At 40.6% G+C, this 24,758-nt stretch overlaps 1 protein-coding gene and 1 long non-coding RNA gene across 5 annotated transcripts in view; one reads left to right on the top strand and one right to left on the bottom strand.

Annotated features, from left to right (window-relative positions):
• LOC306887632 (SHC-transforming protein 1-like) overlaps positions 1-24,318 on the top strand; it is a 41,801-nt gene extending 17,483 nt beyond the window's left edge. For 3 of the 4 annotated variants that reach the window (XM_079445529.1, XM_079445527.1, XM_079445528.1), the window contains 12 exons: positions 618-782; positions 2,367-2,437; positions 3,983-4,046; positions 12,779-12,898; positions 14,731-14,784; positions 16,154-16,205; positions 16,473-16,599; positions 17,401-17,560; positions 19,822-19,879; positions 20,224-20,337; positions 21,255-21,490; positions 21,572-24,318. In XM_079445529.1, coding sequence (XP_079301655.1) covers positions 621-782; positions 2,367-2,437; positions 3,983-4,046; positions 12,779-12,898; positions 14,731-14,784; positions 16,154-16,205; positions 16,473-16,599; positions 17,401-17,560; positions 19,822-19,879; positions 20,224-20,337; positions 21,255-21,490; positions 21,572-21,700 — 1,347 coding nt within the window. In that variant the 5' untranslated portion in view covers positions 618-620 and the 3' untranslated portion in view covers positions 21,701-24,318. Of the gene's footprint in view, positions 1-11; positions 783-2,366; positions 2,438-3,982; positions 4,047-12,778; positions 12,899-14,730; positions 14,785-16,153; positions 16,206-16,472; positions 16,600-17,400; positions 17,561-19,821; positions 19,880-20,223; positions 20,338-21,254; positions 21,491-21,571 lie in introns of all 4 variants that reach the window. The other variant, XM_079445526.1, reaches the window with a different exon arrangement.
• On the bottom strand, positions 5,446-16,577 carry LOC306887633. Its single transcript, XR_013785691.1, has 4 exons — positions 16,459-16,577; positions 16,042-16,190; positions 11,831-12,367; positions 5,446-6,119 (listed from the first exon to the last, which is right to left on the bottom strand). It is a non-coding gene; the product is annotated as an uncharacterized lncRNA (long non-coding RNA).
• Positions 24,319-24,758: the final 440 nt, after the last annotated feature.

Here is a 24,758-nt window from a genome sequence, read left to right as displayed (position 1 = left end):
TACTTTCCCAGACTGAATGGTCAGCACACTGTCTTCTCTCTGGTGCGATGATGAAGGAATCAGTAGATGCAGAGAAAAAGAGAACTATAAAAGACAAGGGAAGACAAGTTATCGATTACGATAGAGCGACGTGGAGAGACTATTAAGGACGTTTAGTGGACACTGAGACGGCAGAGACACCAATGGAGCTTATCCCCAAAACCAAATACACACCCTTCAGGAGCGACTCCTTCAGCTCAACAGACGAGACGGCGTCCAATCCCTCTCTCCCTTCTTCTGCTCCTCTTACCCCACTCACCCCTCCCGGTATCCCTCCTTCTCTCTCCTCCTCCTCCCTCACTCCCATCCTCCCCCCTTCGTCTCCACGGCAGGCTGAAAACAGCCCCACCACCCTCTGCTCCTTCTTCCCCAGGATGGGAGCCCTGCGGCTGGGTGTGTCTTCCACTCTGCTCCCAGGCCTGAAGGCCTCCAGCAGGCTGGCTAACGCGCCAGGCAGTCAGGGAGGTTTGGCAGGGTCTCTGGAAGACACTGGGACCTTCACCGCCAACTCTTCTCCTCCTCCTCCTCTTCCTCTCCTTTCTCTAACAGCCCCATCTCCTCCTCCTCGTCCCCCACAGGATATGAACCGGCTGGGCGGGGCCTCGCGTAGGGCCCGTGTGGAAGGGGGCCAGCTCGGCGGAGATGAGTGGACACGGCATGGCTCCTTCGTCAACAAGCCCACCCGAGGCTGGCTGCACTCGGACAATGTGGTCAGCACCACTGGGGTCCCCTACACTGTCAGGGTAAGATGCATAGGTCTGTTCGTCCAGGGATGCGTTTTCCAAAAGCATCGTAAGCTTAAGTACATCGTAGACTCATTGAAACCAGCGTAGCTATGATTAAATAGGCTTACGATGCTTTTGGGAAACGTAGCACAGTTTTGTGTCCTCTTCCCACCCCGGTGTCTCTTCTGGTTGTTTTTACCATTTTTTTGGCAAGATATACATGAGTGTTCTGCACAGTGAGTGCATATCACTTGTACACCATTTCACTGTGGGACTGAATCAGTGCTCTTGATGATTTACAATATGGTTTCGGACACCACTACAACTTTCATCAGCAACAAACGTTATTGCACATGCATGCTTTTGTGGCCCAAACTTACTTCTGCAAAAAAAAACTTCCGGTAGAGTCCCTCTAGAGTAGTTTATTTCTGATAACAAGCAAGATTTGTTTGCTGCGTAAATCAGACGGGCTTATTGAAAATGTAGATTCATTCTCTGCCAGCAGGAGGCGCTTTTGGAGCGGCAGAAATAGAGGTTTCCCCAGTTTCTCCGTTCACAAACACTGCTTTATAAGGCATTACAGGCAAGATGAAATGAAAATGACACAAAGACAGTCGTTTTCCTTCAGAGTACAAACACCTGCGCCGCGTTTTGATTTTTAAACGTGCAATGCTCATACTTATTCAACAAAGTCGAAGCCTTTTGGGAAATCTATTTGTTGTGGTCAGTTTTGCTATTGTGACTGCCACAAATAAATAAATGTATGGGAAACACATCCCACAGCACAACAACCTTAGCCCAACTTCTATCTACTTATCAGTTTAACTTTAACTGCATTTGTAGTCTGCGCCACTAACCAGACCGATAAACTATCACAGACCGGAAGTTAACTTCAGTTAACTTCATTGCGCCCAATGAAACATCTATAAGGGTATAAAGGGTGATTTCAGGCACAGCCCAAAACAATATTACAATAGTAATTGTTTGTCACATTTTTATACTACTAAAATTAATTTATTGAAATGGCTGTGCATGAAAGGTGTTAATTTATTTATGTTTATTTGTATTTATTTAGTTTTTTAGTCGATGAAAGAAGCCTAACTTGGTTCTTGTAATGATTATGCAGAAGTGTGAAGACCCATATACTATTTCTGTTGGGAGCAGAGTTTGGTTGAAACATTAATTTGAAAACGAAACACATTGCTTGTTAGTTTCTGCACATTGTTGCAGCCCTAATATTGATATAAATGTTGGTTAACAGCTTGGACTTCTGTTGCTTTTCAGTTCTCTCAGTGAGTCTAGTTCAAGTCCATTTTATCTGCTTAATGGATTGTTTTCTTTAATGTGTGGCGTTTTCTATGGGCAGGAACTACATTGAGAACTTCTTTATTTGATTAGTGCTTCGTAATTAGAGCATCAGTTCTCATAAAACACGTAGACACACGCACTTAACCACATGCACGACAGCTGCCTGGCCAACTCAATAATCTTGACACAAGGCAATTGTGCAACACAATCATATTCTGTGCTCTCAGTTGTGGTTGGAGGGCTAGTACAGGAAGTGCTGTGACTGAAGGTTTGTCTTCTTTGTCTTTGCTGCAGTATATGGGCTGCGTGGAGGTGCTGCAGTCAATGAGAGCACTGGACTTCAACACCAGAACTCAGGTTACCAGGTAACGCACACACACATTCACTCTCGCTTGCACTTCCTCTCATATTCGCTCAAATATCCAGTGTATGTATATCCACAGCGTCCCACAGGAGTGATTTAATCGTACATTCTCTCCAAATCCTAATGCACATGTGCACGAACATACACCCTCTCACACGGGTGCGGTTAAAAGCCCCTCCTCTGATGAAAAATTAATGTTGCTCTCTCATAGAGTTTGACAGAAAGAGAATGCTAGAACACTAAATACTAAAATAATGAACATACACAACCATTCTCACAGCCATTCGGTTTCTTTCTCACACTTTTTTGAATAAAATGCATGTAGATGTGCACACGTATAAAGTGTTATGAAAGTGTTGGGATTTGTAGAACTATAAAACTGCAGATTACTTCCCATATTAACCCACATTATTTGCAAAATGTAACACATTATACACTGAAGTGCTGTGCTTTTGTATGTAAGAAAGAGAACAGGGAAGAAGGGAGGCGTTATAATGGCATCAGCCCTGCTGTGTAATCATAAAATCTTATAATAGAATCCTCTGAAACCCTTGCGGTTTCCTCCCTTTTCTTCCCTGTTCGTGTGTGTGTTTGTTAATGGATGTTACACACATTTGCTTCTCAATATTGACATTAGCAGCTGCTAGATAAACTGTTTTCATGCATAATCCTCAATTTCGCTGGAGGGTGAAATGCATTGAAGAAAAAACATTAGGAGGATGTGCGTAAGTTATTATAGTTTTGAAAACTTGATAAAAATTAAAACACTATAAAACATTCATTTCATATGGTGCCATTTAGTCATCACAAGGCTGCAATTTCATTAAATAAATAAATGTCCAGCCTGTTTTTAGATTTGCTCCCCAAATTGTACAACATTATAATGTGCAGGTGAAAAATGTATATTAATTTTGTTATTTAGTAGTGTTGAGTGTTTAAAGATGACAGCCTTGTTCAAACAACAAAGAGCAAACCTGTTCTGCCTATGACAACACATAAAAAAGCATTAACCACACAGTGATTGTGAGTCAAACAACTGCTTCTTGTTTAATTGGGGAGTTTTGTATAACAGATACATTTATAGTCTAAAGTCAGGCTTCAGATTTAGAATAAATCAGACCGTTCAGTCAGTCAGATTTAGAATTAATCACACTACTGATTGAAATAATTCTCTGTAATTTTGAAGCATTTTTGTTTATATTTTAGTGAATATATATATAATTGCAGTCTATTTTTTACTCTTGTGCATTTATTTTTTTATCGCGTTATTTATTTTTAATAGTTTTTGTCTTTATAATAGTTTTTGTTAACAGTAGTTATCCTGGTGTTTTTGTTTGTTTGTGTCTACCTGCTTGCATGTGTGAGATGGCAGGAAGTGTAATGACTGGAGCATGTGTCTGATGTAATAGTCCCTCAGCCATATGAAATTTGGAAATGCATGAAAAGGAGTGTGATGGAAACTCTCATCTAACAATCTGATTATGTTCTCCTCACAGTCTCTACGCAGCATGTGTGTATGTTTATAACCGATTGTTTTGTATTTCAGGGAGGCAATATCAATGGTGTGTGAGGCAGTACCAGGTGCCAAAGGAGCTCAGCGAAGGAGAAAGGTATTCAACGCTTTATCTTATCTTACTTTTTCAGACACAGACTTTCAGCCGTGCAATATATTTGCACTTTTGTTAGTTACAGGTACAGCTCACAAACCTCAGTGTTCTAGTAAGGCATGAACAGTTTCCAGTAAAAATACTGCTGTGTTATATATTTAACACACATTCACACGCGTTTGCTCGAAGTGTTGTGTCTCGGCTGGTCAGACTGTGGTATTTGGTTTATGGCTGGTTTCAGAGGTTGTGGAGTGCAATGCCTCTTTCGATTTGCTTATAGGGTTTGCGTGTGAGTGAGGAGCCAATGTCTGCCCTGGTTATGATCAACACAGGCCTGTTTCACAAAGCACGCATGAATAGTGTGATAAGCGGAGCATCAGCGGAACTGCAGCAGCCGGCTTGAGTTGACCGCATTGCTTCAGTGGCTCTATACAGAAAATAAAATGATTTCTGGCTTATCATATTGAGTTTGTCCTTTAATAACAGCTTTTAATTCAGAATTATTATTGTTAGTAGTATGCCACTTTAAGTCTACTCTTTAGTTTTATTTGCACAAAACTAAAACCAAACCACAAAGTGTAAACCATCTGGATTCAGGCAGATTTACTGAATTAAGTGCTTATGTTGCTGTTACTGCATGTGAAACTAGTTTATTCTGGTATTTCATGTTGCTTCATAAAAGCCTATGTTGCGAAATTTATTCATTTTTAATTGAATTTGTAGTTAACAGCAATAATGGGCTCAGCACAGATACCTCATTTACAGCGGCGCTAGTATGCTACTCTTCAAAAGTTTGGAATAATTAAAGTTTTTTAAAGTAGTCTCTTAAAGGGTTAGTTCACCCAGAAATTAAAATGTGATGTTTATCTGCTTACCCCGAGGGCATCCAAGATGTAGGTGACTTTGTTTCTTCAGTAGAACACAAAGATTTTTAACTCAAACCGTTGAAGTCTGTCAGTCATATAATGGCAGTCAATGGGACTCACGGCTTTGAGAGAGAAAAAAACATACACCGACAAAACCAAATTAAACCCTGCAGCTCGTGACAATACATTGAGGTCTAAAGACATGAAACGATCGGTTTGTGTAAGAAACTGAACAGTATTTATATTGTTTTTTACCTCTGATCCACCGCTCTGTCCAACTCTCCTGAGCGCGTTCACAACAGCTGGTGCATGACGCATCAACTTATTTTTCTTGCTGTATGGCAGATCGCAGACTTATAAGTGCATTACTGCCACCTATCTTTCAAATGGACCATTGACACTCTATCTACAATCTCAATTAGAAGTGTCAATGGTTAAATTGTAAAGGCTACGGCGTAGCCTGACGTGCTCCTCTCCAAAAATGTCACAGCACATCAATTCCACACGGACCGCAAACGCTGTGATTGGTCTGCTAGTACCCTCCCTCCTTATGTATTTGAGTTTTGTGTGTTTTTTGCACTGTAATATATTTTAATGTTACACCTTCTTATTTCAAATAAAACAAAGCAAAAACAAGTGTCTTATCATTTATTATAAAACATAGCATTATACGTCACTTTGTTGTCCGCGACAATGTTTTCTGCCGTGGTACAAGTCCTTGTGGAGATTGAAAGAATGTCATCTTCTCCTGTTCCGTTGTTGTCTCTTTTTTTTTTTTTTGTAGTTTTAAATGATCTGTTCTTTGATATTTATTTGCCGCCGTCACAGCTGATGCTTCTCCGATAAGTTGCTGCTTCTACGGCTTTTGCCATGGTACAGCGGGTTACACTAGCAACATGCTAGCAGTCTGCGTCTGTACTTCACGTCAGCGCGAACAACGACGCAGAAGTATAAATGAAAACTGACGCATGCCGTATGCCCAACGCAGAAGTATAAATCGGGCTCTATGCTCAACAAAGCTGCATTTATTTGATCAGAAATACAGTAAAAACTGTTTAAAAACAATAGTGTGAAATATTATTACAATTTTTACAACCATTTACTATTTGAATATGTGTAACCCTGGACCACAAAACCAGTCTTAAGTCGCTGGGGTATATTTATAGCAATAGCCAAAAATACATTGTGTGGGTCAAAATTATCGAGTTCCCTATCGATACTCCACTCGTACTGCGTCTTGCTAAAGACGCTATGGGAAAAAGCCTTTTTTCTCCTTTACTGAAGCCTTATTCAATCACGCAGTGAAACTGCACGATCATTGGTTCGTGCAGTGTGTTAAAAACGAACCAATGTGTCGGCAGCGGAGCTGCATGAGCCTATGGCGACGGAGCCCGCCAGATCCCGCCAGAATGGGCGGGGTTATCTGGCTATATAATCGGCCGTCTGGCCATAGGATCCTCAGATTTCTTCTCCTTCAGCGACGACATCTCGCCTTCGCTGATCCCAAGAAGCCGCCTCGCCGTTGACACGCCTCGCAGCTGAGCCAGAGACCTCCTGCCAGCTGAGACGCCGCTTTCACCGCGCTCCAGCCCCGCAGAAGCCCCGGTCTGTTCGCTGCCGCCATCCGGTGAGTGCTATAAAAATGCATATTTATCGGCATTGTTGCAAATGCCGCAACAGCGAGTATGCAAAAGAGCAGTGAGCGCGTGCCGCCTGTCTGGGTCTCGCCCACGCACTGACTGCGCGCTTACTGAGACAGCTCGTTCGAGTATGAGTCTCGCTCTTCCCGCTCGCTGTCCGTCTCTGTGGAGGCAGCTCCGCTCTCCCGTTTCCCCTCTCTCAGCAAAGCTCGGAGAATGAAACATCAGAGCCACGGAGCTTCCTGCAGCGCTCGGATCCGCCGGTGTTCACACGTGAGAATCAGAGCTCCTCCTTCATTGGGCGGCTCTATTCTCTTTGGCGGACCGGAGTGGAAAGTTATGTGTGTGCGTCACTGAGACTGCGCTCACACAGGCAGCCTGCTTTCACCGAAAGCCGGGCTTTACTCTGATTTGCTCGCGGTCCTCTATGTAGCAGGCCCCGCCTCCCCCCTTCTCTTCTCCCAGTCACCTCGGAGACAGGAACAGCGAGTGAGGCTGAGCAATCAGGTTGAGTGATTTTTCGCGCCGGCTTAGCCCCGTGTGTTTCACTCTGCATACAGCGCTTTGATCTGCCAGCGCGTGTGGATTAGCGCGCCTCATTACATTGAGTGGCTCAATCCTTCTGCGCGCATTGTAAAATGCTGCGCTGGGCGGCCACCCACTCACGTTTATTTTCTCCCAGTCACCTCGGAGAAAAAGACGGTAAAATCGCATGGCTGGGCGTTCAGGCTTGAGTGATTTTTCGCGCCGGCATAGCCCCGTGTGTTTCACTCTGCATACAGCGCTTTGATCTGCCAGCGCGTGTGGATTAGCGCGCCTCATTACATTGAGTGGCTCAATCCTTCTGTGCACATTGTAACATGCTGCACTGGGCGGCCCCGACTGTCGCGTTTCTCTTCTCCCAGTCACCTCGGAGAAGGAGACGGATAAAAAAAAATAAAAAAAAAGAGGCTTGAGTGATTTTTCGCGCCGGCATAGCCCCGCGTTTTTCACTCTGCATACAGTCTTTGATCTGCCAGTGTGTTTACACTAAGTATTAGCGCCTCTTGCAGCTCTTTGATCTGCCAGCGCTACTTTCATTATGAAAGCTTCAGTCTGTCCCTGCCGCGCTCACGGTCCCTTTCTTCAATGAAGGTGGCCACGCCTCCCCTGCTCTAGTGTTTCTACTCTCCCAGTTATCTCGGGGAAGAAACTGCAAGCTCCAGGGTTCGCGCGATCAAGCTTGAGTGAATTTACGCCAGGGCAGCCCCGCGTTTCACTCTTTGATCTCGGCTCGCCTTCTTCAGTGAAGATGGCCCCTCCCCTCGTCCGCTACGAGCGGATCTGAGAGGATGCGCGCGGCACTTTTGATCTGCTGGTGTGTTTACACAATGGTAATTAATACCCCTCTTCTAAGAGTGGTTGATCCTTTTAGGCAGATCGAAAACAAGTTGTCACTATGATTATAACTGACAGCTTCAGACTCCTGACGCTTCTGGGCTGTGCCCACGGCCCAAATGGCCTCTGTCATGCCTCCAAACACCCCGTTTAGCTCCGGGTGCCGATGGCAATGAGTTTGTGGTAAATACTGTTGTGAACACTGGGCCCTTTCAAAAAGCGCCCACACAACTGATCGCTGTTATAGCAAGGAAATAAGACACAAACATTTTCAAAAGGGAGCACATTCCTCTCCCTCTTATCACGAGCTTCAGGTCCCCGCTTGGCGGCCTGCCACTCGAGTTTATCCAGCCCCTTGCCACGCGGGCCAAGGCCTGGAGGGCCATCCCCGGAGTGTCAGAATGGGTTATACGGATAATAGAACGAGGTTACTCACTCCAATTCGCTCGCAGACCCCCGCGCTTCAGCGGCGTGGTCTCCTCTTCTGTAGACGGCTAGAACGCTCACGTTCTACGTTCAGAAATGATGATGCTGTTGAAAAAAGGAGCCATAGAAATGGTTCCTCCAGCTCAGAGCGAATCAGGCTTTTACAGCCATTACTTCCTCGTTCCCAAGAAGGATGGCGGCCTCCGGCCCATCCTCGATCTCAGACGCCTGAATCGCGCCCTCGTGAGGAGGTCGTTCAGGATGATCACACTGAAGCAGATCCTCTCGCAAATTCGCTCAGAGGACTGGTTCTGTTCCCTGGACCTGAAAGACGCATACTTTCACGTCCAGATAGCCCCCCCATCACAGACGATTCTTGAGATTCGCCTTTGAGGGAGTGGCTTATCAGTACACGGTCCTTTCCTTTGGACTGTCCCTGGCCCCACGCACTTTTACGAAGTGCATGGACGCGGCTCTTTCCCCTCTCAGGCAGATGGGAATCCGCATTCTCAATTACCTCGACGACTGGCTCATTCTGGCCCAGTCAGAGGTACAACTACTCTCACACAGAGCCCTCCTCCTCAGCCACCTAGAATGCCTGGGGCTCAGGGTCAATTTTGCCAAGAGCGCGCTGTTTCCCAGCCGACGGGTGTCGTTTCTGGGAACAGTTTTGGACTCAGCTCAGATGAGAGCTGTGCTAGCTCCGGAACGCGCTCTGGCCATTTAAAAGCTCGCAGCCTCCTTCCAGAGTGGCACCGCTCGCCCCGTCAAAGCGTTTCAGAGGATGCTGGGCCTCATGGCCACAGCATCGCCGGTGCTACAGTTGGGCCTGCTTCGCATGCGGCCCCTTCAGCGCTGGTTGAAACCACGGGTTCCACCCCACGCATGGCGACATGATCGCCTACATATCAGGGTGAGCCAGGCCTGTGTAACAGCCCTGGTCCCCTGGAAGAACCCACGATGGTTCAGAAAGGGTGTGGCCATAGGGATGGTCTGCAGCAGGAAAGTTGTCACAACAGACGCCTCCAACATGGGTTGGGGGCGCTGTGCGAAGGCAAACCGACCTTTGGTCGAAGGCGGAGCAGAACCTCCACATCAACTGCTTAGAAATGCTAGCAGTGTGTCGAGCCTGCCAGTTTTTCCTGCCAGAGCTAAAGGGACGACATTTGCTGATCCGCTCAGACAACATGTCAGTGGTGTCCTATGTAAATCACCAGGGAGGTCTCTCCTCGAAGCGCCTCTTCCTTATGGTAGAGCGACTTCTGGATTGGGCTCAGCTCAACTTGCGCTCGCTGAGAGCAGCAAATTTGCCGGGCAGATTGAACCGAGGAGCGGATATGCTATCACGGAGCAACGTCCCCTCAGAAGAGTGGATGCTCCATCCGCAGACGGTTCGAATGATCTGGAGAATCTTTGGCAAGGCCGAAGTAGACCTTTTCGCCTCCAAAGACAACTCTCACTGCCCAGCCTATTATTCGAAGGTCAAGGACGCGTTGGCCCACGACTGGCCCAACCTCCTCCTTTATGCATACCCTCCGATCGCTCTGATTCCTCAGGTCATCAGGCGAATCAGGGAACAACGACACAAGGTCTTGTTGGTGGCCCCCCTGTGGGAGAACCAGCCTTGGATGTCAGAGCTGACCCAGCTGCTAACCGCAGCCCCCTGGTCCGTGCCCCTGAGACGAGATCTCCTCTCTCAGGTGAATGGTTTGTGGCACCCTCTTCCCAAACTGTGAGCGCTTCACCTCTGGCCGCTCAACGGGAGCCTACCAGCCTCCCAGAGCGAGTGCTAAATACCATTTCTGAGGCTAGAGCCCCGTCTACGAGACGCCTCTATGCCCTTAAATGGGCGGTTTTCTCCAAATGGTGTCTAAACCGCGGTGAGGACCCCCCTACATCTGAGTTGGCGGTGATTCTGTCCTTCCTGCAGGAACTGCCGGATAAAGGACGCTCTCCCTCCACACTCGGGGTGTTCGTATCGGCAATAGTGGCCTTCCACGCCCCTATTGCGGGCCAATCAGTGGGCAGGGACAATGCTATCGTCCGTTTTCTAAGGGGTGCCAAGAGGCTGAATCCGCCTCGGCCCCTTACTGTCCCTACATGGGACTTACCCACTGTGCTGAGGGCCCTGAGGGGCCCTCCTTTTTGAGCCGCTCCAGTCCACGAACCTTTGGTCACTGTCGCTGAAGACTGCTCTGCTACTAGCACTAGCGTCAGTCAAGCGAGTAGGAGACCTGCAGGCGCTCTCTGTGAGCCCCGCCTGCCTGGAATTTGGGCCAAACGACTCCAAGGTCGTCCTAAAACCAAGGCATGGATACGTACCTAAGGTACTTTCCACTCCGTTCAGAGCTCAGGTCATCAAACTCTCCGCGCTTCCTCCCTCCGAGGAGGACCGGGAGTTAATTTTGTGATGCCATGTTAGAGCCCTACGGATCTACTTTGAGCGTTCCGCCTCCTTCAGGCGCACGGAACAGCTCTTTGTTAGCTTCGGTAACCGCGCCAAAGGGCTTCCGGTCACGAAGCAGAGACTCTCTAAGTGGATAGTGGATGCCGTTACGCTGGCTTACTCTTCCTTGGGCCTTCAATGCCCCATTGGAGTACAAGCCCATTTGACTAGAGGCATTGCCTCGTCACGGGCCTGGTCTAGCAGTGTGTCTATTACAGACATTTGTGCGGCGGCCGGCTGGGCCTCGCCGTCCACATTTGCAAGGTTTTATAAGCTGGATGTACCGGCCTTGCAGGCCAGGGTCCTATCTGCTTAGATGAGTATGACTTACGTTGTGGGAATAACCCTAACGGAGAACTCTTGACTGCACGGGCACTCAAGCTCTCTGATGGGTTCCTTGCATATCTCAGCCCTGAAAGTGCTGAGTATGCGAGGAATGCATGGAATGACCCGGGCCGAGCGTGACCCCTACGAGCTCAGCTCGCTTTAGCCAGAGTATACTATTATACTTCCCTCTGAGCATGGAATGCTTATGGAGGTATTTTACACAGTCGTTCCTCTACCATAGCACGGCGTGATTGAATTCTGTTCCCATAGCGTCTTTAGCAAGACGCAGTACGAGTGGAGTATCGATAGGGAACGTACTCGGTTACTATCGTAACCTCGGTTCCCTGAGATACGGAACGAGTACTGCGTACTTTGCCGTGCCAGGTAGCTGCACGACTCAGTCGTCGCTTCAGTCGAAGTAAACCTGAGGATCCTATGGCCAGACGGCCGATTATATAGCCAGATAACCCCGCCCATTCTGGCGGGATCTGGCGGGCTCCGTCGCCATAGGCTCATGCAGCTCCGCTGCCGACACATTGGTTCGTTTTTAACACACTGCACGAACCAATGATCGTGCAGTTTCACTGCGTGATTGAATAAGGCTTCAGTAAAGGAGAAAAAAGGCTTTTTCCCATAGCGTCTTTAGCAAGACGCAGTACTCGTTCCGTATCTCAGGGAACCGAGGTTACGATAGTAACCGAGTACGTTTTCTTTTATGCAAAAAATCATTCGGATATTAGGTAAAAATCATCTTCAGTGAAGATATTTTGTAAATTTCTTACCGTAAATATATAAAAACTTCATTTTTGATTAGTAATATGAATTGCTAAGAACTTAATTTGGACAACTTTAAAGGCGATTTTCTCAATATTTAGATTTTTTTTGTACCCTCAGATTCCAGATTTTCAAATAGCTGTATCTCGGCCAATTGTTGTCCCATCATAACAAACCATACATCAATGGAAAGCTTATTAATTCCGCTTTCATATGTATAAATCTTAAGACTGTTTTTGTGGTCCAGGGTCACATATTATATAGGCTAATTTATTCCTGTAATGGCAAAGTTGATTTTGCTGCGGCCATTACTCCTGTCTTCAGCATCACATCATCCTGATTTGCTGCTCAAGGAACATTAGAAACGTTGCACTATGGGCTTCCTGAGTTTGAATCCTGACTCGGACCTTTCCCGATCCTGCCCCTGTCTCTCTCTCCCACTTCGCTTCCTGTCAGATCTAAACTGTCCTATCATAGTAAAAAGACAAAAACACCAAACATAAATCTAAAAAAAATAAATAAACAGCTTCATATTTTTGTGGAAACCTGTCAAACCTTTTGTAAAATTATAAATGTCTTTTATTTAGAGCTTTGGTCAATTTAATAAACCCTTGCTGAATAAAAGTATTCATTTCTTTGACAAAAATCTGACTCTAAACTTTTGGATGGTAGTGTAAAATTCTGATTGACTAAACATGACGTGTTGATATATGCACTGATTGTGAGGTAAAACAAGCTTCAGAGAGACCAGGCTGTTTAAAATCTCTTTTCATAAAATATTTAGGTTTCATATTTTTATCATAAAATATTTAGCTTTTTTCTTTTTTTGATCTGGTGTCTGGTGTAATTAATGGAGTCTCTGTTTCTGTCTCTTTGCAGCCCTCCTCTCGTTGTCTCTCCTCCATCTTAGGGAAGAGTAATCTCCAGTTTGCTGGAATGACAATCAGCCTCACCGTGTCGACCAGCAGTTTGAACCTACTGGCAGTCGACTGCAAACAGGTTAGATGTCACACATGCACACAAACATGACATACAGTGCCTCCTTTGCTGTGTGAAATTCACTGTTACCTGCAGCTAATGATGAAAGCGGCCTGCGTTATACAGACGCTCTTCACAGCAGGACGGAATGGACTGAATTATGCTATCTCTTCCTCTGAATAAAACATTTCTCAGTATGTCTTAAAAGTGAAGTTTGCCATTTTTACGATGTTTAAAATACTTTCTCATATCCTAGTTGTGCTGTGTGTAGAGACAGCTAAAAGCAAGCTATTTAAAGTAGGTTCATTTCCCTCAAAAGTGTACACTAGTAAAAACAATAGTTTTGCGCCGATCACACATTGTTAGCGCTAAATAAGCCAAGATCTTCTACACACTTGTCATTTACATGCACTAAAATACATGTTTTAAATTTGCTAGTTCTGTGTGGCCAAAAATGTGGATTAATTACATTTTACATTTATTTCATACTAAGTGTAGTTAAAATCTATTAACGTATGTACTGACATATCGCTCAAGACTTACTGATAGAAAAATGATCATTTATTTGGAGTACTACTTGTGCACAGTGCACATTTCTTAATATTAAGCCTAAAATGTGTTTTAATGTCACTATTGAAGAGGATGGTATGGTCTTTGAATAATATCAGTCTTTAAATGCAAGATATTCAAAGTGTACCTTAAGTATCCTTGCAATAGTTCCACTTTAGCACAATCATATATATATACTTCAGTATATCTTTAGTTCACCTTCAGCGCTACTTCCGCACAATTAAAGTGAATTAAGTACAAAATTAGTTGTTCCATTTTAGCAGACTTTAAGTATACATACTTTTAGTATACCAAAAGTACAATTGCAATGTATTTTTATTAAGTACATAAATATGTAAATGTATTTGTAGTATACGTGCCATGAAATAAATGTATTTCAAATGCATTTTAGTATATTTTTCACTAGGGAAGTAAAACTTGAAATAAAATAAAATGTAAATTTAGATGAAATACTGAAACATTTCTAATTCTTATGTTGAAGCATTAAATAAAAAAAATTGTTTAATTAAAAATTTAAACTAAAACAAATAAAAATAAATTAAATGTAAATAGTAATATCTTTTTTTTTTTTAAAAAGTACATAGAAAAATTACAAAATATTTAACTAAAATAAAATGAATATCAAATAATCAAATCAAAATAAAAGATAACTCATAATAATATAATATAATACTAACACTGCTGACTATTTTTGATTGGCTCACCCAAGACGGGATGTGTATTTTTTTTTTTGTGTGTGTATTTAAAAGTGAAAGTGTATTAAAGTAGCCTGCATTGGGTCTTTCAAGGGGCTACTCAGAAGTTTGCCGATGTTTAACTAAATAAGTGTGTTATCCAGAGGCCTGATCGATTATGTAAAGTTGGCGTAGTCGGCAGGAGCAGTTATCCTCTGGCTTGTTTACAGCTGCACCACAGGACGTTTTTCCTCGCTAATAATTCTTCAGTTATATGCCAAGGGTGTTTCGCATTAGCGCAGTGAAGGTTTATCAGCAGGCAGCTGACTGGAGCCCAGAATAGGGCCTGGAGTAATTGCCCTGCTGATATGTGTTTATCTTAATGAATCTAAACCATGCAGAATTACTGCACACAACTGCTCTGTTCCTCTGTTAGACCACAGTCTCACCACATCATTTCTCCCCTTGTCTCCCTCTCTGTCCATCCTTTGCTTTCACTCACTTTCCTGTTTGTTCATTCTTCATCTCATGCCCACTGCACTTTTTGTCTTTTTTTTTTTTTTTTTTTTTTGTCACATTGTCCTCTTCTCCATCCCTCTCTCCCTACAGATTATCGCCAACCATCACATGCAGTCCATCTCTTTTGCATCAGGAGGAGATCCAGTGAGTCACGTCCTGTCTCTCAATATCTCTTTCTGCTTCTTTCTCTTTTTACTAGGGATGTTGATCATCGTTGTTCATTTTGTCGATTTAGCTGATCATTTCGTAGATTTTAGCTAATTTAGTTGTTAATTTAATCAATTAAATTCACTTTTACAAATGAAATGGCTCAATGTAGTCCTTGTTAAGAGCATCTCTCTTCAAATAATGATTGCATTCGCTGCAAGGACCTTGAAAGTATATTGAAGTACAAAGTGACATCAGTAGGGATGCTCAAAACTACATATTTTCTAAATCAATTAGTTGGTGAGTTGCCTGAGCAACTAGTTGACTAATGTCTGAAATCATTAAATTATTAATTATAAAAATTGTAAATAAATATTAATTAAAAATAAATTAATTTGTAAGTTAAGTATGATTGTTAATGTAATTAATTTAATTATTGATGATTAAATATAAAATAAATATAATAGATGTAGAATATAACATTTTAGAATACATTTTAGAGAGTGTGTGTGTATATTTATTTATATGTATATGTATATGTAAAATTTTAATTCATGACTGAACAATTAAAAAATGAATAATTTAATTATGAAATAATTGTATAGACTAATTATTAAATATATAATTAATACTTAATTATAATAAAATGAATTTAAAAAATTATAATTTGAATTATAACTGAACAATTAAAATGAATAATTGAAGTAGAAAATAATTTGAAATTAATTATTTATTAAATAATACCAAATAATACTAATCATTTATTAAATAAATAATTAAAATACATTTATATTCATATTTTCAAATTCATTTATTCATTAATTGTTCAATTATAACATTTGAACTAATAATATAACAATTAAAACGAATAATTGAAGTAGAAAATAATTCAAATGTATATACTAATTATTTATTTAATATTTATAGATCTCTTATTTAATTATTGATTTAAACAGTTTAATTTAATATTAAAAATAAATACATTCACATTATATATTATTATTATTATTGGATGATTAAATATGTACATATCATCAATCAGTTAGTCGGTTATTGGATACATCCCTACATACATTTCATTTCCTCGATTTCATCTTGCTCTTGGTTCTATCAGCTTTACTCTCATTCTGTCATTCCCTGCTCGTTTGTCTTCTTCATCTGTCCTGCTGTCTGTAGTCATCTGCCCCCCCACTGTTTCCTCTTCTGTTTCCTGCCTTTTTTTACTGAATAGACTGCCTCAACTAAAAGACTTACTTTCTTCTGCTTGTCCCTCTGTTCTTTGTGTCTGCTCTCTAATTTCTCTTAATGTCCTCCTGTTCATTCTTCCTTTCGTCTTCTCCATCCCTTTCTTTCTGTTTCTCCCCAGGACACAGCAGAGTATGTTGCCTACGTCGCCAAAGACCCTGTCAATCAGAGAGGTAAAAATGTCAAGACACTTTCACACTGAGTTCAGTCATATCTGTACATTTAAATTACTGCTTTACATGCTCAATTTATTTGAACTGGTGTTAAATACTAAATTACTTAATTATATGTAGCATCATTTATTATGGCTTTAAAGGAAGTCCCAAAAGATTTGGAATGATGTGATGTTTCGTTTTTGTGTGAGGAATGTCCTGTTAATGCCTATGACTGATGTCTTTTATACAATAGCTGATATTTGATAATCACTTCCTGCATTGTAGCGTGTCATATCCTGGAATGCTCAGAGGGCTTGGCTCAGGAGGTCATCAGCACCATCGGTCAGGCGTTTGAACTCCGCTTTAAACAGTACCTGAAGAACCCCCCCAAACTGGTTACCCCTCATGATCGGTGAGAGCATTTATGTGCCTGTTCAAACAAGTTCTGCAAACATTTACATTTGTGTCAGTGTGTTTACATGAGTGTTTGTACATTGTTTTATGATGGTACCTCCCTAGGGTCTTTGGAAACCCCCTTAATATCCTGTATGTCTGTTTACAGCATGCGTTTGCTCTGTGCTGAAACACAAACACATTGTGTCTATTTGCACCGAGTACTCGCATCGTACACTGAGAAACATCTTATTACGAAGTACTTTTTGCCTTATTTCCCATTAAAATATCTAAAAATCTGACTGATAATCCAAATATACTTTTATGTTCTACATACAATCTATGAAAACAAGTATTAATGTCGCTTTTCAGCAACAGTAGTTTCTTAACTAAAGCTAAAATTATTATAACTGTTTTTTTTTTCTAACTGAAATAAGTTTAAGGTAAAACTACAGTTCAGAACTAAAACTGAAGCTAAAATACACTGAAGCTTAATAGAAATATAATGCAACTTTTATAAAATTTACAAAAACACATAAGAAAATGACTAAAACTTGAACTAAAGTTTTAATGAAAAGTAAATATATACAAATTTTGACTGCAAAACAAAAAAGCCTAAATCAAAAAGTTTTTTTGGAGCGTTATTGATTTGTTTACTGTTCCTACTTCCTTTTTATTGAGTGTGTGTCTGTTCCTGCTGGTTGTTCTCTGCTGGTTTCAAAACAAAGCAATACATCATTTGCCATCACTCAAACAGCATGTAAATATAGTAGTATAATAATAATATTTATCTTTACTTGTATTTCCCTCTCTCTCTTAGGATGGCTCCTTTCGATGGGTCAGCCTGGGAGGAAGAGGAAGAGGACCTGCTTCCACCCCCAGAGGTTCCGTATTACAATAACTTCCCCGGTAAACAGCCTCCCCCTGGAGGCTTGGTTGACATGAGGACTCGTCCTGGACACAGTACAGGAGCCACGCTGGTGAGACACACATTTGTACGAGCATGTGTTAGTGAACATTGGTGTTGCGGTTTTTAAGTCTTATGAATTTATTCATAACCACAAAGTTTTGTTAAAGGAACACTCCACTTTTTTGAAAATAGGCTCGTTTTCCAACTCCCCAAGAATTAAACGTTTGAGTTTTACCTGATATTATGCATCGCCTTCTGCACCCATGGTACGGCAGCAAAGCTGCTTGATTATTACGCCGGAATGAGAGTATAGTTCCTAGCCATATCGGCCTAAAAAATCTTAACTTTTAATTTTCCGTCAGTCTTAGTACACAATGTAACTACAGAAGAGTCAAGTTTTAAATAGGAGAAATATCGAAACTCTTTGGTCATTTTTGAGCGAGATGCTAATGGTCTAGTCAGATTCAATGATCTATGCCAAGCTACGTTAAAAGTGTTACCGCCAGACCCGGAGATCGGCTGAATGGATTCAAAAACGGTAAAACTCAAATGTTTAACTCTTGGGAAATGTTGGAAAATGAGCCTATTTTCAAAAAAAGTGGAGTGTTCCTTTTAAGTGACTGTTTTTATGTTATGAGTGAATAATGAAGTCACTGTTATTTGTTAAAAAGAACAGATTCGTTCGCATTCGAAACAAGTCTTATACTTTATTAAAATTTGTATGGCTAAAAATCTACTAAGAGAATCTACTCTGTAAAGTGTTAAAGCATCATAAGCCTTTTCCTTAGAAATGTCAACAAAGCAGATCCTTCATTTTTCCTCCATTGTCAGAACTGCTAAGCATGAGTTAGCATTTGTCAAGCTATACAATAAAAACACTTTACACATTGGCGGTCAAAAGTTTGGAATAATTCACATTTTTGTTAATATTTTAGGTCTCTTTATGTACACTAAGTTTGACTTGTTTGATTAAAATACAGTAGAAACTGTAATTATCAAATATTACTACACTTTAAAAGTGTTTGCTGTTTAATATGTTTATGGAAAAGATGATACAATGCCATTCAAAGGTTTCTAGTAAGTACTGTTATAAACATTAATACTTTTATTCAGCACAGATGCAGTAAATCAGTCATTCTGTTTCAAATAAATGCCGTTCATTAAACTTCCTGTTCATTAAAGAAACCTGGACAAATATTGTTCCACAAACATATAAAAAATGATAAAGAATGTTTTCAGCATAGATAATAATGACTATATATACATATATGTATGTATGTATGTATGTATGTATGTATATTAGGGCTGTCAGTCGATTACATTTTTTTTATCTAATTAATTACATGATGTGTCGATTAATTAATCTAATTAATCGCAAATTACATTTGGCTGTGAAAATACGCCCAAAAGATTATTTAGATCTATTTTTGTTAAATGAGAAAGTATTAAATAGACATTACAAATAGTACCTTTAGAAATAAACATTCAATTTGATTCAACATAAAATGTATTACATGTAAACATTTAGGCTACAATGGCCTAACGTAAACTATGAACTATCCTCAAAAGGTTTTCATATTTGTATTTTTTTTTTTTAATTATGTACATTTATGACACTATTCTTTGTATTATATTACCTTTGCATCAAATTACAAAAACATAGTTTACGCTAATGCGAGGGTGTTTGTAATACAGCGTCTATGGGAGGAAAGGTAAATTTGACATCATTTGCTCTTCTGACTTTTCTTTCTCAATTTTTTCCTTTTATTGAAAGTCATGAAAACCGTTTTCATTTTTTACCATTTGAGCAAATGGGAATGCAATAAATATATTTGTAGTACTCTCTCATTCACTGCTCTTCAAGTTAGCCCAACTATGACGATTTCCGCTGCTGAGAAACCCGGAAATGTGAAAAAGGTCCATTTTAAACGCGTTATTTTTTTTCATAACTAATTAAGTTAATACGTTAAACTGACAGCCCTAAAAAAAGTGTGTGTATATATATATTCTTTTTTTTTTATGAATATATTATTAATTAAAATATATGATTTAATTCATTATTATTAATAATAATTAATGATAATTATTTATAGAATCAATAATTATTTATTCTTTACTTTTATTTAAACAAATACTTTTGGCTCAGTCGCAGGCTAGAAAAGCCACCAAAGCAGTCACTCAGTTCAAACTAAGGCTCACTGTCTTCAAAAAACAGAGACTTCAGTATACAAGAAAGATGATTCAGTGTATAGAAGTGAATTAGAATGTTTAATTCTAAATTAACACTAGTTAATTTATGTGTCAGCGCTCTAATGCAGTGTGTCTCCACAGCCCTATGGACAGCCCAGCCAGAACGACATTCACAAGCAGCCTCTGCCTCCTCTACCAGGTCAGGTTTGCTCAAACACGCATGCTTCACATTAATAACCCCTGCCCTGTTCCTTTCATAGTGCCACATAGTATTTGTAAGTCTTATATTGTCGCACTTCCCTTCATTTCATTTTCCTCTCAGCTGAGACTGTCATTCTGCAGAGTGAGTCAGCGGTTTTTCTGTCACTGTTCTTTGCTCTCTGTTGGACGCTGCCCAAACCTATTACACAGCTCCTTTGAGAGGTGGCTTCTGGATCGCTGACCTTGCTGACAATATGACTCAGAATGGCACCGCTTAAGCGCACTCACCTGAAGGTTAACTCTCTTCAACCTCACAGTCCTCTGTTTCTCTCTCTCTTTCAGTGGGTGTTAAGGAGGGAGGCTTGTTTAACGACCCTTCTTACGTCAATGTGGATAAACCCCGCCTCCCAGCGGCATCAGCCAATGGAAATGCTCACAGAGATGCATTTGACATGAGTGAGTAACTAATGCTTGGTTGGAAAAATATCTTTTTTTTATGATGTCTTGATATTCATGTATTTGCTCTAAAATGGCTAAAATTTAACTTTTTTCCTTAATCAGAGTAAAAATCTGTAAAAAGTGACTAAATCATCATTAAAGCATGTACTCTATTTTTCATTAAATGAACACAAGAATTAATTTTTATTTATGTGCATTTACATAACAACAGCATACAATACAAATCTGTTTAAAATCAGTGAAAACATTATTTCCATTTTTTTACTTTTAAAACGTACTTTTTATTATTTTCATTTATATGCTACAATATAACTATTGACATTTTAATATATTTAACATTAATATTTACATACATGGCATTCAAAAGTTTGAGGTTCCGTAAGATTAAAAAAAATGCTTTTAAGAAAGGTCTTTAATGCTCTCAAAGACTGCATTTATTTGATAAAAATATAATTAGGAACAGTGATATTGTGAAATATTATTACAATATAAAATAACTGTTTCCTATTTAAATATATTTTAAGATGTCATGTATTCCTGTAATAACAAAGCCATAATAATACTTCAGTCTTCAGCGTCACATGATGTTTCAGAAATTATTCACATATGCTATGCTGCTTGAGAAACATTTATTAAGTGATAAATAAGTGTTGTAAACATATTTTTATGGAAACTGTGATCATTTTTCCTTTTTTTAGGATTGGTTTGATGGGAAAAAAAAAAGTTTAAAAATAAAATGTATTATTTTCACATTTTCTTTATGGAGATTCCTTATGTGTTTTGGATGAGTTGTTTTTGCTTTGTTTTAAAGAGAATGTTTGGGTTTGCTGTACTTTTTTCTAGTTATAGGTGCAGTTACAGAATAACAGTAAATTGTTCAAAGATACATCAGTATTGTGCTCTCTATCTTTTAGAGCCATTTGATGCTGCTTTAGGTGTGTCGGGTGCAGTGGCGCCCCCTCTGGCAGAGCAGCTGCAGAACGAGCCCTGGTTCCACGGACTTCTAAGCCGAAGGCAGGCCGAAAGACTCCTGACCAAGGATGGAGACTTCCTGGTGCGGGAGTCAGGCACCACACCAGGCCAGTATGTCCTCACTGGACAGCAGGGTGGCCAACCTAAACACCTGCTTCTAGTGGATCCAGAGGGAGTGGTGAGTAAAATGATCAAATGCACCACACTCTCTATATTTTGTCCAACATAATTCTTCAACATCTTTTTTTTGCTGTCATAGGTGCGCACCAAAGACCACCGCTTCGAGAGCGTCAGTCACTTGATTAGCTATCACATGGACAACCGGCTGCCAATCATCTCAGCAGGAAGTGAGGTGTGTCTGCAGCAGCCAGTTGATCGCCGTGCTTGAGAGAAAAAAAAATAATAAAAGATTTTTCTCCACCACACATTTAAGAGAAAAAAAAAACCTCCCTTTCCTACTTTTTCGCCAGACTCTATTAGAGAAAAACAGTTTTTCCAACTGGGAGTGTAAGCTAATCATATGTTCACAGAAACACAGAATTTTGTACCGCATCAACCACCGGCCATGAAATTACAAAGCGATGCAATCATTCTACTCGAAGACTAAAGGACACATCGCTTGAAATAAGCGATTACAAAAAGCCTAACGATGAGGCGTCTGAAAGAGAAGCGGATATGACATCACTTCCCAAACACGACATCATGTCTTGAATTAAGACTGGGGTGCACCTGTAACCATGGCGACAGGCCCGGGCATTATTCGAGTCGAGAGTTGATGTGAATGTACTAAAATTGCAGAACCGTTGTAGCACTATAAAGATTCACATCTGGTTCAATGGGCGAAATCCAAAGACTCGAGCTACATTATGATCGTAGAGGCTTTTTTTTGTTTGCGCTCGTTTGGAAATCTCGCAAGACTGTTTGATGAATATGCAAAACTTTAAAGAGAATACAGAGCTCATTCTCCAATCACAGACGTCACATTCCCACCGGAATATCACTTTCACAATTTTCCCACCAAGAGAAATCACACAAAATGCCTGTTATTCTCAACCTCACAATACCCTTTACAGAATTCCGAGAGTGATCCCAAGAAAAATTGGGAATTTTGGTCATTTGGGAAGACCCCTGAACATATGTGAAAGCTTTAGCAGCACGAATGACGTGTGGATTTTTCCTTATGCAAATAAGCAGATGCTGTGAGGGACTTGCGTTGCCCGTTATGAGAGACTACAAACTATTCTGTGGAAAAAGGGAAGGTTCCCTTTCCACATAACATCATATATAAGCCTGGGACAAAAGGGACGAGAGAAAAAAAAAATACAGTGCAATCAGTGGACATGGGAATAGGACTGAAGGTCTGTGGTTTGAGATCTGATTGAAGCCTTCTTGTGATGTCATTTTAACTAAGAATTTATATATTTGTCGCAATGATGTCATCTCGATCAGCTGACCACATCATCGGGATGGTTTTATTCTTGGAAATGGAGGCTCTATTTTTCTTTATCTTTTTCTTCTGGACATTACTTCTGTTCGCATTGACAATCGATCTTCATGTGTATCGAGGTGTCAGCTGCTTCTGTACGTTCGGAGGCTCGAGTTAAAAGCGTAAGGAGGCGGATACGATGTGTATTATAATACATGCATCCTTTTCAAAGATTCACTATAATAACTTTGCATTTGAACGACATAGATTGCAAGGGTACACACCATCCTGGAAGAGGAAAAGCACTCCAAATGAATTCTGAACGTGTCTTTGCAGCCACAAGTGCAGTTTCTGTTGAAGCCACAAACAGGAAACCACTTTTTTCATCTTTGTTTGCTCTGATATTGATTGTGCCTTTTTTTACCAAACACAGAACGCACCGATAAAACACAGTCGCCTTTTGTGATTCTATAGGTAATCATGACACTTTCATTTTTGGAAAAAACACAACTGAAAAGATAATCAGCTGCAAAAACGACACAAGTTTAGTGAGGTTCAGTGCAGGTTTTGGGAAAGCATTCTTTTTTCTTTGGCACGTTAATTCTGCTGTGCTGTTCTTAGTTTAGTGCTGGTCTGTGGGTATCGCATTGTTGCTTAAACACCTTCTTCTATCTCTCATTTAGAAACCGACATTAGATGCCCTGTAAAAGAACATGTAAATAAGCTTTGCCTATGCTAGTAGCTGTCTAAAACCAATCATTCACTGTGTGGATCTGTGTCAAATGAGAATTTGCAAACTCACAGGATTGTAGTGTTATAAAAACTAAAAGGTGTAAGATTTGACAATGCAATCACTTTGTGTTTATCACACAAATCTATGTAAACGATGAGGATTTGCTTAGATGTACAAAGACCCTTATCTGGATGCATTATGAATCTGAAATGGGCAACGGTTTTATTTTTTGTCTTTTTAATGGATGTAACTTGTGGATTTTGAGTCAATGGTCAACATTCATTCCACATTATAAATCCAGATGGATCCCAGCTGCAACTGTATGCGACCAGCCTTCACGCTAATGTGGATTGTAGCCTGTTGTAATTCAAATGAATGCATTGAATAGGTTTTTTAATCATTTGACGTCAGTCTTTTTATGTGCTGATAGCACCACGGATCTGGTCACTAACTGCTAATGGAGTTTAAACAAAGTGTGTTTATGAGTGTGTGTGCGTGGATGCATACATGCAGGGCTGGAATGGTCTGGAATAATCTGGCTTTTACAACTCTGACTCGCCACTCAACTGTTTGCTCATTTTCATATTTCACAGCGGCCTTTTGTTGCATGGAAACACTTCCTGTTATTGTGGTAATGTTACTTGTGTGTTGTGGTTGGTTGTTTGCTATTTTCTAAGCCAAAGGCTTTTTTTTTCTTGTTTGCCTATATAAATGCTTCTTTTTTTAAATACATGTTTTGGATTATTTTAATTATTCTTTTTATGTTGTTGTTGTTGTTCTTTGGGGAAAACATAATGTTTACACCTGTATCAAACGATAGATTACATATATAAATACATATATCATTCATCCTTCTTGATGCGTCTCATTTCACGTTCCTAATACCTATTTTTGATCTAGATTAGTTGTATAAATCATTAATTGTGACACTCATCATATTATTACAGCAAAAAAGTCTGTATTTGTTTGCGCACTGTGTGTGAATATTTGGACAGTCATTCAGTGCTTTCACTGCACAGTAGAGGAATTAGAGATCAACAATAGGTAGATGAGAGATGTTGCGAGGCCATTGTGCAATAGGAGGTGAACAGTTAGCTGGCATTTTCCAGAGCTGAATAAAACCCGTTTTACAGGGGGCACTGGGTCCGTGGATCCCACAACACACAGGAGTCAGTTCGCTCCAGGGTTTTATCTGAAGAGACTTTACGGTTGAAGGAAAAAGTGGAGACCCACAACGCGCAACGGCAAACAAGGTATCTTCCAGTTCCTCCCTTCGAGGATAGCTCG

Source organism: Barbus barbus (assembly GCF_936440315.1).
Source record: "Barbus barbus genome assembly, chromosome: 21".
Taxonomy (NCBI): Eukaryota; Metazoa; Chordata; class Actinopteri; order Cypriniformes; family Cyprinidae; genus Barbus; species Barbus barbus.
This window is presented reverse-complemented; position numbering and strand designations above follow the sequence as displayed.